Raw genomic sequence first — 20,424 nt, forward strand, 5'->3', positions numbered from 1 at the left:
GGGACCTCTTTACTCTTGACCTCCCAGGAACCTCTTTATGGTCGCCAGAGCAACCAGACAGAAGCCCCATGTATACCAGGTCCAATCTGACTTACCATTCTGTCTGCCTTGCAGTCATTATAAGGTGATTTTCCAGCCTTTATTCATGAAAGAAAAGAAATGAGAACCACTTGGAGAAGTACTGATATTTTAATAATAGACACACAACACTTCCAAATATTCAATAATTACCAAATAAGTTAACGTATTCTGAAATTTTTTTGCATATAATGACATGAATTTTTTTTTGAAATTTTAGGCCTGAATTTAAGCAATTTTAGTTATACATATTCTAAAGTGTGGTTTTGATTACAAAGTTAAATCGTTTAGGAGGTATGTAATGTCAGTACAAACAATTCAACCTTTGAAATAAACCTATTAACTTCACAAACTGAGCCATGCTGTTGGGTGATCCATTCTGCACCAGGATGTGCTGCTGATGACAATGTAATACTCCAATCATCATAAGAGTAATGAATAATGCTTGTAACTCACATTTCACTTTTTTGTTAAAGACACAGGATTTAAAGACATGGCTGTTTTACACCTCTTTCTCTGTTTTTAATATTTTATGTCTTTTTTTGAACATGTGCTGCATGGAAATTTTCAAAAGAGTTTTAATAGTTCTACGTAAATGTTCACTATGATGAATATAGACAAAAGAATAGAAATAGACATTAAACATTCCAATGGTGCTTGAGAAAGTAGACTGATAAGACAAATTATATTAAATATAAATTCTTTGCTCAAGTAGCAATAATTTTGTTAAGAGTGAATTAAAGTTTTTAACTGGTATCATTTTCCTCTAAGGCTATTCATATATATCAATGTTTTTAAATTTTTAAAAATTCTTGTCTTCATATAAATAAAAAAGCACAGGAATAGTAGATTGTTTTCAAAAGACTAGGATACATCTACTAAGAGCAATTGACCCAACTCATTGCAGGTACTGGTGAATCATTTCACACTTTCTGTGCAGTCTACATAATAAGAACATTGTTAGATTGTGTTTATATGAATATTTCATTTTTGTCTACAACATAATGCCATAATATCTAAGTAGATTTGTTAAAGTATATAATGATACAAAGGAAAAAGTGACCTGCCTCACCAGAAAGGTTTGACCCAAAATGCTCAGTCCCACCATCTTGAAAAATGGTCACTATTACAAAAGGCATAAAATGGAATGCTGCTTTTTAGCGCACCCTGTTTACCCCACTTTAAAATGAGACACTTGTAGCAGATGCAGATTTTTCTTGTTGGGCATCAAAGCTTTGCAGATGATCCCTCTGCTCTTGGTAGTTTGGGTCTGGGGCACTGTTCCCATATGATCTCTACTTCTAGGCTGATTCTGAACAACTCTCCAAAAGTTCTTTGTTCATTCACAGTTTTTTTTAAAAATTTTCTTCATAAGATATACAATGTCATCAAAAACTGTTCTGTATCATTAGGTCTATATGACCTTAACCAACCGACATAAACTTTTCTTGATCTGAAGAACAGGATAAGGAGAATTACATTGAGTAATAAAAATGTAAGAATCAATACACATGTTGAGATTATTGTTTGTTTTTTTTTTTTGTTGCTTCTTTGATGCTGGAAAATTTAACCCAGTACCATGTATAAGAATGCACTGTACCACTAAACTACATGGCAAGAATTTTTGTTTGTTTATTTATTTGTTTTAAAAGTAACAAATAAACCTCTTTTTGCAAAAGACAATCTTTGCCATGCACCAGGAGAAGAAAATATTGACTTTACAGGTGACACTAATTTGTAGTGAGAAATATCATATTGTAATTTTTAAAACAATGACAGATACAATCTAGAGATCAGGAAGACACTAGTGACAACTTCAGTTCTAACCATGACAAAATATCATTTGATTGAAGCATAGTCATTTATAGTGGGGCTTGAGGTACATGGGAGAAGAAATAGATATAATCCATGTTCAAAAATTCATATCAGTAGAATCTTAGTTCAAAAGTTCACAATTCCATTACAAGAGTGAGGTAAATATCTAAAGAAGAACCATTCTTGAAATAACCCAAATACTTCTGGAAATTTTTACTTTACCATGTCCTCAGTTTTTGATATTCCTCTCTCTTAATGCAGTGATAATAAATAAAACACCTGAAAGAAGAAATGGCCCCACTAAGTTGTCTCAGAAAAGTAACATAGAAATGAACTTGATGGAAAGCATCCAACCAACTGAATTTCCTTAAATGAAGAAGACTTACAAAATAATAGTATATATAGGCAGGCTGGGATTGTGGCTCAGCAGTAAGAGCGCCCAACTAGCATGGGCAGGACCCGGGTTTGATCCTCAGCACCACATAAAAATAAAGGCATTATGTTGTGTCCATCTACATCCAAAAAAAAAATATTAAAAATATAGTATATATAGGCAAGACAAGAGTCCAATGTCTCCATTTGGTATGGGTAAATACACCAGGATAGATTCACTTTGCATCTAAACTTGAGACTTGAGTCTAAGAATAAGCCCAAAGAGTTACATTGCATGATGAGAAAAGATATTACATTAGAAATCTATCTCAGACTGTGGAAAGAAAGAAGAAGAGAAGGAAAGAATATAATAAAGGTGAGTAGGAAGAACAATAAGTAGAATAAAAAATCCTGAAATGAGGACAGGAACCAGGGTATTCCAAGTGGTTCTATTCAGCTTGTTATCCTCTTCAAGGTTCTCTTCAGAGCAAGTTTGACATTCTTGTTCCTGAGACTATAAATGAGGGAGTCCAATATGGGAAGCCCAAAAGTGCAAAACATTGAAAAAACTTCCATGATTCTAAGATGGCGGGCCAGAGGTAGGCAGCATTCTGTGTTGCTCTGTGACCCAGATCTCACCTAGTCAGAATACTGCATCTCAGAGAGTGTAAGAAGACACCTATACAGCTGATTTCTGCAGAAATCATCAGCACTGTGACCCCCATGCAGGGATCAGAGCCTCAGTGGTCAAGTAGGACTCCGGACTCCTGATCCCTAAATCCAAAGCCCACAGTTCTAGCCCATGCATGGCTTGCAAGCGCTTTAGCAGAATTACCTTTTGGCACCTCTGCAGAACTCTAGACTGAGCTCTGCTCCCACACAGGTCACTACTACCTACCCACAGCACAACTCCATCACCTGGCTCCCCCACCTCACCAGACACCCTGGTGCTGGAAGCAGACAACCACCTTCTTGGATAACCTTTCTTGACATATTTGGTGGGAGAAGCTCTCAGATCAAATCTCCATCTGGCCAGGTACCAGGTATCCAACTCCATCCCCCATCTCCAGTGGGTGATAACTCAGCACAGTGACCACCCAACACAAAAACAGCTCTTATTTGGGCAGGTGTGCAGTGTGACCAGGGAGATGCCCACCTGGTGTGAACCTTGGTATGAGAGGTCCCGCAGTGGGGAACTGCTAAGTGAGAGGGAGATGGGACTAAAGTTTGGAGCCTAACAGAGACCAGGAACTGGGAAATCTCCAGGAAAGAGAGAGAGAGAGAGAATCCCAGGTGCACAAGTCAGACAAGCGGTCCCAAAAAGAGACCCATGAAGTGAAATCTCTCTGCAAGGACTGGCAGGTGGCACTCTATGCTTCCAGATGCCCTACACCAGGATCAGTCTTTCCACCCTGGTTACCTACACCATCCTGAGGACAGAGTCAGTTAAAACAGACAACCCCACCTATTGGGTGAGAAGAGAAACAAAAAAGGTATGGGTCTCTAAAACTAGCAACAACCCTGATTTCTTCTTTCAAGTTTTTTTTCTCTTTCTCTTCTACTGCTCTATCCTCTGGCCCTCACTTCCCCAACATATGTGAAACCAAGAACTTTGCATGAAATAGGATTTTGAGGACTGAGCCATCTGAATAATATAATATAAAGATGTTCTATATACCCTTTCCCCCCCTCTTCTTTCTTCTTTCATCTTTCTTTCCCCCTCCAAATTTTACTATTTTAACATCCTGTATTTTTCTTATGCATATGTTTGTTTTATGTACTCTAATGTCTACCCTAAATTACTTCCTGTCTATTCTCTTGCTACTAATCCTCTTCATTAGATTTCTCTTTCACACTTCCTAAACTATATTAACTCTATATCCTCACATCCTTCCTCCAATGTCCTATGCCCCACCCCCAGTTTATTGTTCACTGTCAGAAACTGTATACCATTTGAAAACACTACTGATTATATTTTAGATAATAATTAAATCCAACATCTCTGTACATTGAGACTAAACTATAATGTCTTAATAACAACAAATTGTTCATAGATGATATATTGTTGATATCGGGATCAGTTAACATTATCCTTCCCCACAAAGGAGGGATCTTGGAACCCTACAAGAGCACTACAAACCTATAGGGTAAAAACAGTAAAACTCTAGACCCAAAGAGCTGGAAAGAAAGACACATGAGCAACATGAAAAGACAAGGGAAGAAAGTCCCACAAATAAATCAAGACACCACATCATAAGAATCATTGGCAGCCACAGCAGAAAAAATGACAGAGAAAGAGTACAGGGTATACATGGTTAAAATGTTCTGTGAACTCAAGGAAGATATAAGAGATCAAATACAAGCAGTGAAAGATCACTTAGACAATGAGCTACATAAACAAATCCCAAAGCAAAAGATGACCTCAACAGGGAAATAGAGGTTCTAAAAGAAGAGAGAGAGAGAGAGAGAGAGAGAGAGAGAGAGAGAAATCCTTGAAATGAAAGAAATGATAAACCAAACTAAAGGCTCAAATGAAAGCATCACCAACAGAGTAACCACTTGGAAGATAGGACATCAGACAATGAAGATAAAATATATCATCTTGAAAAGAACATAGACAGCACAGCAAAAATGATAACAAACCATGAGCAGAACATTCAAGAAATATAGGATAGCATAAAAAGACCAAATTTAAGAATTACTGGGACAGAGGAAGGCATAGAGGTCCAAACCAAAGGAATAAACAATCTATTCAATGAAACAATATCAGAAAACTTTCCAGACATGAAGAATAAAATGGAAATCCGAATTCAAGAAGCCTACAGGACGCCAAATGTACAAAATCACAACAGACCCACACTAAGGCACATTATAATGAAAATGCCCAGCATACAGAATAAGAAGAGAATTTTAAAAGCCACAAGAGAAAGGAATCAGATCACACATAGGGGTAAACCAATTAGGATAATGGCAGGTTTTTCAACACAGACCCTGGAAGCTAGAATATCCTTAAACAACATATTTCAAGCTCTGAAAGATAATGGGTGCCAACCAAGAATCTTGTATCCAGCAAAACTAAGCTTCAGATTTTAAGACAAAATAAAAACCTTCCACAATAAACAAAAGTTAAAAGAAATTATAGCTAGAAAACCAGCACTACAAAACATACTTGGCAAAATATTTCATAAAGAGGAAATGAAAAACAATAATGAAAACCACCAGAGGGAGGTAGTACCTAAAGGAAAAACTAATCAAAGAGGAAAACCAAGTCATATTAAATAACAAACAACAACAACAACAAAAAAATATGGCTGGAAATACAAACCATGTCTCAATAGTAACCCTAAATGTTAATGGCTTAAACTCACCAATCAAAATTCACAGGCTAGCAGATTGGATTAAAAAGAATCCAACAATATACTTCCTACAGGAGACTCATCTGATAGGAAAATACATACATAGACTGAAGGTGTAAGATTGGGAAAAATCATAACCACTCACATGGACTAAAGAAGCAAGCAGGGATCTCCATATTCATATCAATTAAAGTAAACTTCAAGCCAAAGTTAATCAAAAGGGATAAAGATGGACATTACATACTGCCCAAGGGAACCATACACCAACAAGACATAACAATCATAAATATATGTGCCACAAACAATGGTTGCAGCTATGTTTATCAAACAAATTCTTCTCAAGTTCAAAGTCAAATTGACTACAACACAATAATCACGGCTGACTTTAACACCCCTCTCTCACCACTGGATAGATCTTCCAGACAAAAGTTTAATAAAGAAACTATAGAGCTCAATAACACAATTAATAGCTTAGACTTAACTGACATATATAGAATATTTCAACCAGTATCAAGCAGATACACTTTCTTCGCAGAAGCATATGGATGGATCCTTCTCTAAAATAGACCATACACTATGCCACAAAGCAACTGTAAGCAAATACAAAAAAGTGGAGATACTACCATGCATTTTATCAGACCATAATGGAATGAAATTGGAAATCAATGACAAAATAAAAAATAAAAATTTCAGTATCACATGGAGACTGAACAATATGCTACTGAATGAACAGTGGGTTACAGAAGACATAAAGGCGGAAATTAAAAAATTCTTAGAGGTGAATGAGAACACAGACACAACATATCAAAATCTCTGGGACATGATGAAAGCAGTACTAAGAGTAAAATTCATTGCATGGAGTTCATTCCTTAAAAGAAGAAAAAGTCAACAAATAAATGACCTCACACAACCTCTCAAAGCCCTAGAAAAAGAAGAAGAAATCAGCAGCTAAAGAAGTAGAAGGCAAGAAATAATTAAAATTAGAGCAGAAATCAATGAAATTGAAACAAACAAACAAAAAACATTGAAAAATTTGATAAAACTAAAAATTGGTTCTTTGAAAAAATAAATAAAATTGACAGACCCTAAAGCATGCTAACAAAGAGAAGGAGAGAGAGCACTCAAATTACCAGCATGTGTGATGAAAAAGGCAATATCACAACAGACACTACAGAAATACACAGGATAATTAGAAATTATTTGAAAACTTATACTCCAATAAAATAGAAGACATTGAAGGCATTGACAAATTTCTTAAGTCATATGATCTGCCCAGGTTGAGTCAGGAAGATATACACAACTTAAACAGACCAAAACCAAGTGAGGAAATAGAAGAAGTCATCAAAAGATTACCAACCAAGAAAAGCCCAAGACTGAATGGATACACAGCCGAATTATACAAGACCTTTAAAGAATAACTAATACCAATACTCTTCAATTTATTTCAGAAATAGAAAAAGAGGCAGCACTTTCAAACTCATTCTATGAGGCCAATATCACCCTGATTCCAAAACCAGAAAAAGACACTTCAAAGAAAGAAAACTTCAGACCAATATCTCTAAAGAACATAGATGCAAAAGTTCTCAATAGCAAATTGAATACAAAAACATATTGAAAAGATTGTGTACCATCATCAAGTGGGATTCATCCCAGGAATGCAAGGTTGGTTCAACATATGGAAATCAATAAATGTAATTCATAACATCAGTAGACTTAAAGATAAGAATGATATGACCATCCCAATAGACACAGAAAAAGCATTTGACAAAATACAGCACACCTTTATGTTCAAAATACTAGAAAAACTAAAGACAACAGGAACATATCTCAACATTGTAAAGGCTGTCTACGCTAAGCCTCAGGTCAACAAACAGAGAAAAACTGAAGGCATTCCCTCTAAAATCTGAAACAAGACAGGGATGCCCTCTCTCACCACTTCTATTCAACATAGTTCTTAAAACACTTGTCAGAGCAATTAGACAGACAAAATAAATTAAAGGGATATGTATAAGAAAAGAACTTAAATTAGCTCTATTTGCTCATGATCTGATTCTATACCTAGAAGACCCCAAAAAACTCCACCAGAAAACTTCTAGAACTAGTAAATGAATTCACATAGTGGCAGGATATAAAATCAACACCCCTAAATCATTTCTGAATATCAGTGACAAATCCTCTGAGAAGGAAATGTGGAAAACTACCCCATAAACAATATCCTCAAAAATATAAGATATTTGGGAATCAACAAAAGAGGTGTAGGATCTATAAAATGAAAACTACGGAAGCCTAAAGAAAGAAATCAAGAAGGTCTTAGAAGATGGAAGGATCTACCTTGCTCTTAGATAGGCAGAATCAATATTATCAAAATAACCATACTACCAAAAGCACTATACAGATTTAATGCAATTATAATGAAAATTCCAATGGCATTCCTCATAGAAATAAAAAAAGCAATCATGAAATTCACCTGGAAAAATAAGAGACCCAGAAATAGCTAAAGCAATCCTAATCAGCAAGAGTGAAGCAGGTGGTATCGCTATACCAGACCTTAAACTATACTACAGAGCAATAGTAACAAAAACAGCATGATATTGGCACCAAAACAGGCCGGTAGACCAACGGTATAGAATAGAGGACACAGAGACTAACCCACAAAATTACAATTATCTTATATTAGACAAATGCACCAAAAACGTGCACTGGAGAAAAGATAGCCTCTTCAACAAATGGTGCTGGGAAAACTGGAAAGCTATATGCAACAAAATGAAATTAAACCCCTATCTCTCACCATGCACAAAACTCAACTCAAAATGGATCAAGAACCTAGAAATTAAACCAGATACTCTGCATCTTATAGAAGAAAAAGTAGGCCCTAATCTTCATTATGTGGAATTACGCCCCAACTTCCTTAATAAGACTCTAATAGCGCAGGAATTAAACCAAGAATCAATGAATGGGATGGAATAAAACTCAAAGATTTCTTCTCATCAAAAGAAATGATCTGTGAGGTGAACAGACAGCCTACATCCTGGGAGCAAATTTTTATCCCTCACACATCAGATAGAGCAAAACTAATCTCTAGGGCATATAAAGAACTCAAAAAGTTAAGCGCACACACACACACACACAAAACAAACAAACAAACAAACAAACAAAAAACAAATAGTCCAATAAACAAATGAACCAAGGACCTGAATAGACAATTCTTAGAAGAGGATATACAATCAATCAAACAAATATATGAAAAAATGCTCATCATCTCTAGCAATCAGAGAAATGCAAATCAAAACCACTCTAAGATGTCATCTCACTACAGTCAGAATGGCAGGTAGTATGAAGACAAACAACAATAAGTGTCGGCGAGGATGTCGGGGAAAAGGTACATTCATACACTGCTGATGGGACTGCAAACTGGTGCAGCCAATTTAGAAAGCAGTATGGAGATTCCTTGGAAAACTGGGTATGGAACCACCATTTGACCCAGCTCTTCCTCTCCTCGGACTATACCCAAATGACTTAAAAACACCATACTACAGGGACACAGCCATATCAATGTTTATAGCAGCACAATTCATAATAGCTAAACTGTGGAGTCAACCTAGATGTCCTTCAGTGGATGAACGGATAAAAAAAATGTGGTATATATACACAATGGGGTTTTACTAAGCATTAAAAAAGAACAAGATCATGGCATTTGCAGGTAAATGGATGGCGCTGGAGAAGATAATGCTAAGTGAAGTTAGCCAATCCCACAAAAACAAATGCCAAATATTTTATCTTATATAAGGAAGTTGACTCATAGTGGGGGAGGGAGGGAGAGTATGGGAGTAATAGATGAATTCTAGATAGGGAAGAGGGGTGGGAGGGAAAGGGAGGGGACAGGGGATTAGCAAAAGTGGTGGAATATGATGGACATCATTGTACAAAGTATATGTATAAAGACATGAACTGGGTGTCAACATACTTTATATAAAAACAGAGATATGAAAAATTGTGGTATATATGTGTATAAAGAATTGGAATACAACAAAAACAAAAAAGTATATGTATCAAGGCAGAAATTGGTGTGAACATACTTTATAAAGAGATATGAAAAATTGTGCCCTATATGTGTAATAGGAATTGTAATGCTTTCGACTGCTGTTATGTATTTTTTAAAATGAATTAATTAATTAAAAAAATAAAAAGGGATACTATGTATGTATAGTATCATAGAATGACTAAAATATTGGATTGAAGCACAGACTGATTTGAGGATGTACTCCTATTCTTTAATCTCTTTGCTACAACTTCTCTTTTAACATCGTATGTTAAACACTTTGTGTAATGTTTCTTAGTGCACTCTCAGAGGTTTGCAGAAAGATACAAGCTCTGTATGGTTCTGTAGGGCTGAGGGGGAAATTGACAAATGAGACCACACCCTAATCTGCCTGGGGATTAGAAATTCCTAGTGGAAAGTAACACATTGTGTAGAACTTTGATTCTCAAAAGACCCAACTTTAGGTCTCCTAAACAGGTGGTAAATGCAGGCTCAGTAATTTCTACCTCCAGGGGCTCATCCAATTTGGTATGAAGTCATAAAACACAGCACAATTTTCTGTGCTTTTAATGATCTTTCCTGGAACCATGGGGATTCTCAAGTGAGTGAGGTGAAGTTTTGGAGGCTGGTATGAATGGCTGTTTTCCTTTCTGCAAAGGAAGAGTAACTACAGCAGAAATTCTCAAATGGAATATTCCCTAGAGCAGCTCTTGTAGCATGTCAGAGAAAGATCTGAGGTGATTGTTACTCCCTCCTTCATCATCAGAAACTTGTCCTCTTAGGACACTCGGGAGGAAGCCCTTGAGGTCCACCATCAGCGAGACCTCCAGTGCATCAGGTAAGCCCTGAACCATCTTTGTCATGATAATTTTCCTTCAAAGTCAAAGCTCTGAAGATCATTGTGGAGAAAACCACCTTTTTATTTCTCTTTTCAACCTTGATCCTTACAGAAGAATGAATAGGGAAAAAAATTATATTCAGAGACACTGGGAAGTCATCTAGCACTCATCCTTAATGAGACATACATGAAGGGTGGCGGAAGAAGGCAGGAAATGGCAACATAGGAAGTTATACATGTTGTAGACCTTGCTGCATGTCCGAAGACAACCTTCAGCCTGGAACCCAACAGCTTCTGCTCGCCTTCTGGGGTCAAAGATTTGAGGTGCATTTCAACAATGCCTTCCACTCTGGCTTTGAAGGATCCCACTTCAGAAGCAATGGCTATGGAAAATGACTCCTCCGTGGCAGAGTTTTTCCTTACGGGATTAACAGACCAACCTGAGCTGCAGCTGCCACTGTTCTTCCTGTTCTTGGTGAACTGTACAGTCACTGTGGTGGGAAACATGAGCTTAATTGTTCTAATTTTCCTGAATTTGCACCTTCATACTCCCATGTACTTTTTCCTCTTTAACTTGTCCTTCATTGATTTCTGTTATTCATTTGTCTGTACCCCTAAAATGCTCTTGTGCTTTGTTTCAGAGAGGAACATCATCTCCTTTGCAGGATGCATGACTCAGCTATTTTTCTTCTGCTTTTTTGTGAACGCAGAGTGCTACGTGCTGACAGCCATGGCCTATGATCGCTATGTGGCCATCTGTCAGCCTCTGCTGTACAGGGTGGTCATGTCCCCTAAGGTCTGTTCTCTGCTGATGTTGGGTTCTTACTTCATGGGGTTTGCAGGTGCCATGGTCCATACAGGGTGCATGATCAGGCTCAGCTTCTGTGACTCCAATGTCATCAATCATTACATGTGTGACATCCTTCCTCTCCTTCAACTGTCCTGCAGCAGCACGCACGTCAATGAACTTGTGAGTTCTGTTGTTGTGGGGACAGTTGTCATTGTATCCAGCCTCATTATTGTAATCTCTTATGCTTTGATTCTTTATAATATCCTTCATATGTCCTCAGCTAAGGGTTGGTACAAAGCCATGAGCACCTGTGGTTCTCACGTACTAACTGTTGGCCTGTTCTATGGATTTGGGCTGCTCACTCATGTTAAAACATCATCTCCAGGATCTGTGACCCAGGAGAAACTCTTCTCAGTGTTTTGCAATTTTGGGGTTCCCATGCTTAATCCCCTCATTTATAGCCTCAGGAACAAGGATGTCAAACTTGCTCTGAAGAGAACTTTGAAGAGAATCACAAACTGAACTCTCCAGCCTTGGTCCCTGTTCTCATTGCTGGGTCTTTTTCTGTAATTCCCACTCTTAATCTTAACCACTTTACTTCCATTCTTCCTCCTCATCTCCCTTACCTTTTATTCTACAGTTTGAGCTGCATTTTCAATGCAATTTTTGTTTTTGCACTATGCAATGCGAGTATGTGGCCTTATTCTTGGAGTTGAGACTTGTTTTTAGTCCCATGAAGACCCCAGATTTGTCTTTATTCCCTGTACCACATGGAGACACTGAACTGAAGTCTTTTCTATCTGTATATAAGACTATCTAGTATGTTTTTGTATGTCTGATCTATCCAAAGAAGCTGGTGAGTCGAATGCTTTTTAACAAGTTTATTTCTTTAATTTTTTACTGAGACAATACTGTAGATCTATTTTGTGTTTCAATGTTTTATTGTATAACAAATGTCTTTAAAAAAAGAGGGAACACTAGTTGTGGAAATGTAAAGTAAAAATTCCAAGGATTATTCAGGTTATTTAAAAAATGATTCTTCTTCTATAATTTAGGCTCACATCTATAATGGAAATGTGTACTTTTGGAAATGGAAATCGACTTAGGATCTATTCTTGTGAGTATTTGAGGATGGATGATACAAGCCCTCTTTCCAGGTTTCTTAGACCTCACCTATATTGACAATGCATTGGTCAACTGATATTTTTTCAGACATGGACCTGAGATTTTCACCAGTTTGACTCTAATCTCTATATTTTCATCATTGTTTTAAAATTTTTATAATGATATTTCTCTCTACAGATGATAGCATCATCATGATCTAAACTAAGTTTCCTGTTACATAAGAAGGAGTTCATTTTTATGTTTTTAAAAACAAACAAACGGGCTGGGGATGTGGCTCAAGCAGTAGCGCGCTCGCCTGGCATGTGTGCGGTCCGGGTTTGATCCTCAGCAATCAACAAAGATGTTGTGTCCGCGGAAAACTAAAAAATAAATATTAAAAAATTCTGTCTCTCCTCTCTCTCTCTCTAAAAAAAAAAAATTAAAAAAACTGATTACTTAATTTAGTAATAGAGGGATGCTTGTATATGATCCTGAATCTGGTCCCTTTCATCCCCCAACAAAAAAGGAAAAACAACAAATAAATCCCTCATATAGGGGTTTTGGTCTCTACTCTATTAAACATAAGTCTCCTTATCGGATTCTAAGGATTATAAAATCTTTATGTGACTTGTTAAGAGCCAGAAACTAACTATACAGAGCTCCGTTTTTATCCCATTATGCATCCTGAGAAGAAATGGAAAGAAAGAATTTTGAAAGAACAGACAGAACTTCTAGAAAGTTATTCAGAATGAGCCCAGAATTGTGTATTATATGGGAACAAAACCCTGAGCCAAGATGCCAGCAGCCCAGAATTCTTACGCAAGGCTTTGATGCCCTAATAGAAAAATCCAAATTTGTTGTGGAAGTCTCATTTTGAAGAGGTCACATTTCATTAACACTACATGTACCTCTTTATTGGTTTATAATAATCATACATAATACTAGGATTTATTTTGACCTGACTATAAATACATGGACTATATTTTGCTTCAATTAAGTCCCCAGTACTTATACTTAACCTCTTCCTCTTCTCTTTACTGATATTTCTATTTATTTACATTAAAAAAAATTAGTACCCATAATAATACTAATATATAATATAATATACTCACTGTAGTATATTCATATATGTATGTAGTCAAGTTAGGTCAGATTCTTTCCACGGTTTTTCACTTATCCTGTCCCTCACCCTCCCGCTTAATCCCCTTCTTCTACTCCCCTGATCCTTCTTTCAATTTAATGGAATCTCCCCACCCCATTTATTTTCTCTTTCTCTCTTTTCCATTGCAGTTTTAGACTAGTTCCTGTATATCAGCGAAAACATTTGTAATTGGAGACTCTAATGCTAAATGTAATAAGTCAGATTCAGAAATTCAAGGATTCATTTTTTTCTCTGATTTGCAGAAGTAGTGTATGTACTTTTCAAATCTACTAGATAGTACAGGATTGTTTGAAGACAAAGTGGATCATTAATATAAAAAATAATAGAGAACTATGCTCTACAAAATGTTCTTATTGTGTTGGTGACATAGAAATGTTCTTGTACAAAAATGTTGTCTGATCTTCATTATTACCCTGAATTGTTTCAGGGCAGGTGCCCTTCAGTGGAAAGATCCAAGTCACAGGACACCAGTCCAGCATCACTGTAGTTTTCATATTTATATAAAGATAATGATGTTTGAAAAGTTCTAAAACATTGATTTATATGAGTAGTCTCAGAAGAAAATAATGCCAGTTATGAATTAAATTCTCTCATTAAAATTATTGCTACTAAAACAGAATGTTAATAACCTCTACCTATAAATTTATTTTTTATTATAATACATTTAAAATTTACTTCCTCTAGCATAGTCTGAATGCTTCCTGTCAACTTCCACTTTTCTGTTTGTGCTCACTATAGGTATGTTTAGACAGAGTTCTTAAAACTGTTTCCAAAATTTCTCTGAAGCACATATTTAAATGAAGATACAGAAGACAGAGGATGAGATGTAAAACATCCATGTCTATGAATCTTAAGTACTCAACAAAAAATGTAAAATACAAGTCACAGGGACAGCACAAAACTTGTGGTCTTCGTTAATATTGCATTATTGTCAAAAGCACATTCTGATAGAGAATGAAGCATCCAATATTGTGGCTGAGTTTTATAAAGTCTACAGGGTTATTGTATTGGCAGAATTACTGGCATTCATTGCAAATTTAATTGATTTAACTTGTAAATCAAATCCACATTTAATGATATTTCTTTAATATATTTAAATATTTTAATAAAAGAATTTTAATTAATGTATTTAAAATTATTTAAATTTGAGTGCAGAATTTTTAAAAGTCATATAGGTAAATGAGAAGCAAAAATAATTTTAAAGCATTTAAATTTATTTGACAATTATGAGTATTTGAAAATGTATGTGTAATTTGTTAAAAGTATGGATTATATCTTTCTTATCTTTTTTGTGTTTGGTAGTTCCCAATTGACACAATTTAAATATTTTAAAAACTGTCCTTAGCCCGTATTAACATATATTAAGAACCTTTAAATATTTTTAACATAAAAGATTTATTCTATTATAGTGATTTAAGTAGATAGGTAAAAAATAATTTAAAAGAGCAATATCTTGAGATTTAACTTTCAGTGAATAAATGAAATTAGAAATCTCAGAAAATTCATGTCAGTCCACATAGAAAAGTACCTATTTCCAACCTAGTTTATTCAATCACTCAAAGCAATTGAAATGTCATCAGGTCATTTATCTGATATGTTACCAGCATTTTTAGGTACTTCTTGAACAGTTCTTTCCTGTCTTTCATGAGTAAAGACCAAAACAGGGCGTTCTAAGCACTGCAAGGCAGACAGAAGGGTGAGTGGGCACAGGTGAAGGTACTATGCCCAGGCCAGTTGAGTTGGACCTCAGATAGCTGGGGTTTCTTTCTGTTTGTTCTAGAAGACTGTGGTCCAAAAGGGGAGTCTTAGAGGTCAAGATTAAGAGCATTTGAAGTGATTGTTCACCATGACTTTGGCAGGAGCAAAAACAATGGGATAAACTGGACTCTGTGCTTCACTGTAATAACCCAACTGAAGAGGCTCCCACCACCTGGACAGGAGCTACGGTAGTGACAGGGAGAGGGACAGAGTCCATTTTGGGCAAGAAGCCTTTGGGTTGCTGGTGGAGGATACTGACAATCACTTCTCCAGGCAAAACCCCTAACTCTATCTCCCCAGTTTACATGCTTCTGCCCATTTCTAGCTGAGTCTTGCAGAGTGTGAGACAGTTGTAGTGTGATTACTTTAAAATGCAGAAGACTGCTGCAAATTCAAGGTTCTTTTTTGTTTGCTTGAAACACTTGAAGTAAAAAAATGAAACTGATTCCAAGTATTTGTAAAAAGTTAAATATGTCAATAAGAGAGAAGAGTTCTTACATTATGTAACTATAATTAAAGTTCAAAGTTTCAAATTGTGGTAACCTATATTTAAAATGGGATCACTATTTTAGATTATACAAGATTACACAGAACCTCTCTTTTTGTGCCTGTTGACCTTATAGAATAGAGAACGGGATGATGCTTAGCAGAAGAGGAAAGGGGAGATGTTGGGGAAAGGGGACAAAGTTTCAGTTTGGAGGAATAAATTTCAGTCTATTGAACACACAGTATGTTGATTATAGACAATAACCATGTATTCTATACCTAAAATTGCTAAAATAATAGATTTTAAGTGTTCTTACCACAAATTACAATGGAGACGTGAAATGACAGATATGTTAATTTGTGTGACTCAATCACCTCACAATGTATATCTGTGTCATAACATCCTATTGAGCCACATATACAATTTTATTTGCTCATGAAAATAAAAAATAATGTCATTTATTCTTTCACAATTTCTCACTGATTGTACAGTGCCCACCAGTCCAGGTGCCTACACAAAGATGAATGGATAATGAAAATGTAGTATATACACAATGCAGTTTCACTCAGACATAAAGAAGAATGTAATTACTGCATTTGCTCATAAGTGGATGGAATTATAAAACATCATAAGTGAAATAAGGTAGATTCAGAAAGTCAAGGACCAAATGTTTTCTCTCTTCTATGGATGTTAGACAAAATAAAGAATAAAAGGGTGGGGGGAGCAGAATCACATAAAAATAAAAGGGAGATCAGTGGAGTAAAGGAAGAGGATTGAGGAAAGGGAGGAAAGAAGAAAATTAAAGGAGTGTTAGAATTAAATTAACAAAATGATGCTATTTATATTTTTGAATATACTTCAGGGAATTTTACTATTATGTATATCTATAAGGCATTCATTTTAAAAGCTCTGCAAAGAAATAGAAGGAAGACCAGTAGAGTAGAGCAAAGGGAATAGGGATTGGGGTGAGCTTGGGAGGGGGAGGAGGATAGAGAAAGAGGGAGCACTGGGAAGTAGAGCAAATTATATTTCATGCACGTATGATTATGCCAAAATGAGCATTAATTTATGTATAATTATAATGAATTAATAAAGCCATAGAAATTAAGCATAGACTCATAAGTACAAAACAAAAGAACAAGTAAAAAGCCTAGAGAAATACAACCACCTACAAATGTTAGAATTTAGAGAGAAATTAAGTGAGCAATACTTTCTTTGTCATTATTATGACTTCTAACACTAACACAGAACTGAGGAAACCAACAAGTACTCATTTACACTGTATCCTCTCTCATAAGCACAGAATTCCGTGGCATCACAAATCTTATAAGTGAATAATTGAAAAACTTAAAAGATGTTTAGGGACGTATTAGATCTTCAGATCTCTTCTACCTCTCCATGCAGCAGATGCCAATCTGTGCTTATGCTCAGTAAAGAACTAGAAGCTTATTTATTGAAGAAAGTGAAGCAGAGTTTCTAAATCATACCACTATATGTGCATGTGTGGTAGAGTTCACTATGTTGATGACAAGGCAAAAATTAGAGGTTTTGCCTCATGAAAATTGACACCAATAGTATTCTTCCTCCACTCGGGTCAATGTCGAAAGCCGGGATACCTTGCTTCAGGAAGACTCAAAGATTCTTTTCTGGGGAGTCAAAGCAGTCCACCTTAGAAGACCACGTGGTATTTCCATTAAGTATTTCTATTGGAATGGAACAATGTTCAGTGAGATGCACAGTTGTAAGTGCTAAGGCTCCACTTTGAGTTACTCATCAGCTTGTAGAACCCCTTTCCCAAAAGATAGGGCAGGGGCAGGGATCCTGGACACTCTCAGGAAACTATAGAAATACACATACAATTTAAACATACAGAAACATTTTAAATAAAAGACATTTTGAAGAAAATAAGTCTTCAAAAACAAAAATATGGGAAGACAATCTATTATTTGAACATTTGTAATGAAAGCAAAAAAATAAAATAATTGTGCAAATTCCAGAAAAAAAGTTGAGGTTATGTTCCAAATCATAAACTTAATCAATGAAAAAGTAGATGAGAAAATACTGTCCAGAAAAAATTCAAAGATTTAAGCATTTGAAAATTCCAGAGAAAGAACTCAATAAAAGGAATATATTAATAATTTATGCAATTTAAGAAATACTTTTGGAACTGAAGGCCTTGTACTTCCCAAATGGACTTAGTTAATGATCTTAATGTTCAAGTACAGAAACATACAAAATACAATATTTTGAATGTTCAAAACAATGGAAATAAATGAAAACAAGTGAAAGTAAACAGTATTAGAGAGTTACTGGGCTCATATTTGGTCAATATATTGAAAAATTTGAGGAGCAATAACTTCTAAATTGCTTGGACAATGACTTCCAAATCACCTATTTATTGTCTGTTTACAAGGACAATAAATGAGATGGTACATAAAGACAATTTCACGCATGCAATGTTGGTGTAACTGCCATTCCAGTCACTACTTCCCAAGGAACCAAAGCACAATGTCTTGTAACTAATGAGTGAGACAACCAAGAAATTGGGATAACATATCAAGGAGATAGAGAATCCAGGACATGATAGAGATAAAGGTAATCCCATACATTATGATGAAAGATGATCTCAAGACTTCAGAATTTTTGTCATATTCAGAAGTCATTCAATCAATATGGGAGTGGGTCAAGAAACTCCTGAAAAACTTATTTAAGAAGATGAAATTGAATACCTATGACTGAATTCAATAAAGGGAAATTTTAAAAAATAAGGAAGACATTGAGAAGGATTCAGAGAAAACAGGGAATAGTATGGAAACCAAGCAAAAAGGGCATTATGGAAATGAAACAATCACAGTGGATGATGGATTAACACTATATAGCATCTTTAAATGTCTCCTAATGATAATAAGAATATTTATATAACTGAATGTGTGATTATGATCATTGTTATTGGGAGTAGGGAATAGGAATAACAGTGATCTGGGTATGTACTGAGGTGATGGATGGTTACAAATGTCCCAGTTCTCATCTTCAATAGGTTACCAGGCTCTCGTCTTCAATAGATGACTCCTAGAGCAACCCAATTTTGAGATGGAGAGGAACTAAAGAAGTTGCCTGAGTGAAAGTACAGATCTTGGAAAGTGATAGATCCTCTGGAACTGTGAGATTAGATAAAGATAGTGGGAGAGGAAGAGGAGCTAAGTTTAAGTTGGGCACTAGTGGCTATGCTAGTGGTGAAAGTAACTGAGAAAATGATGAGCTGAGGAAGAGCAGCCTGGGAAATCATATGAAAATCTAAATTTGGTTTGGGGCACATTGATCTTGAGGAACACAAGTAAGTATTAAATAGAACTGTGTGGAGTCTGTGGAGTAGACATAGCATAAGACCAGGCTATACAGAAGGACCAGCAGTCCTCAAATATGGAAATTATGGCCCTACAAGGAGAGAAAGTTGTGATCCCTTTCCCCCACACCCGTCATAAGGGTCATGGCCAATACTCTTATGATGAAAGACAGGTTAATGAGAAAAATATAACAGATTTGCTTAATCAAAATTTCATGTGACAAAGAAGCCTTCAGAAATGAAGATCTATAACCCAGGGAAGGCTGTCCATTTTTATGGTTAGATTTGAGGAAGTAAATCTGCTGTTAGAAATGTGATTGGACCAAAGTGTATAGGCTAATGTAATCTATGAAAGGGGAAACCCAGCATGGCCTATCTTTTCTGATTCTTCTTGGCCTTTCTGTATGGTATTCCTTCCTCTTGGTTAAAGGACACATTCCTTTCTAGAATAAGGGTCTTAGAGTCTCTTCTCTGACAAGAAAGATTTGAAAATATCCTTAAGGGCAGCTCCTATACAGAAAGGCAGTGGGCGGTGAGTCTAGTATTTCTACAGTTTAGGTCTGGCTTTGGGGAGACAGGTTCTCCTTCTTATGATCATCCTTAAGGAAGGAGAGATTCTTGGTATTTATGGCCTGTCCTATGGGAGAAAAAAAAGCAGGAGGAAGAGGATGAAAAGGACAGAAAAAATATTTTATTCTGTGTCCTCCCAATGTCTTTGTTTCAAAGTAGTCAGTATTCCAATGTGTCATACATTGGTGCAACATTTTCTGATTTCCAAACAACCCAATATATACATGATAATATCTTGAAAAATTTTTGTTGGTCACAACTAGTGTGAGCTTTTGCATAGAAGGATAGTACTGGCCAATTATCAGCGGGACCAGGTGTGCTGTGCATTTTGCCATGCAGAGGACAGTTGATGAATAAAAAAATCACCAAATCCACATCACAGTCAAGCCAAAGTTGAGAAACTCTGATTTATGTGAAGAATGTGGAACAGGGGAAGGGGTACTAACACCTATTTAACTGTTTTTATATGTCAGGCACAGATAGGTTATGTGAATTATCTCATTTAACTCCCACAAAACATTAAGATAGCTCTTTTATTTTAGTTTTTTAAAACTGTATTATTTATTTATATATTCATTTATTTATTTTTGTTGGTGCTAGGATTTACCTGAGGACCTTGTGTATGCTAGTCAAAGGTTGTATCATGTTGACAACCCCTAGCCATTTTTATGAACCTCAATTTATAGATATATACAACTATATGTACATATAA

General features: G+C 35.8%; 1 protein-coding gene across 1 annotated transcript; it reads left to right on the top strand.

Annotated features, from left to right (window-relative positions):
• Positions 1 to 10,877: 10,877 nt before the first annotated feature.
• On the top strand, positions 10,878 to 11,810 carry LOC143392569 (olfactory receptor 8C8-like). Its single transcript, XM_077108678.1, has one exon. The coding sequence runs from the start codon at positions 10,878 to 10,880 to the stop codon at positions 11,808 to 11,810; it is 933 nt and encodes a 310-aa protein (XP_076964793.1).
• The last annotated feature ends 8,614 nt before the right edge of the window (positions 11,811 to 20,424 follow it).

Source organism: Callospermophilus lateralis, chromosome 2 (genome assembly GCF_048772815.1).
Source record: "Callospermophilus lateralis isolate mCalLat2 chromosome 2, mCalLat2.hap1, whole genome shotgun sequence".
Taxonomy (NCBI): Eukaryota; Metazoa; Chordata; class Mammalia; order Rodentia; family Sciuridae; genus Callospermophilus; species Callospermophilus lateralis.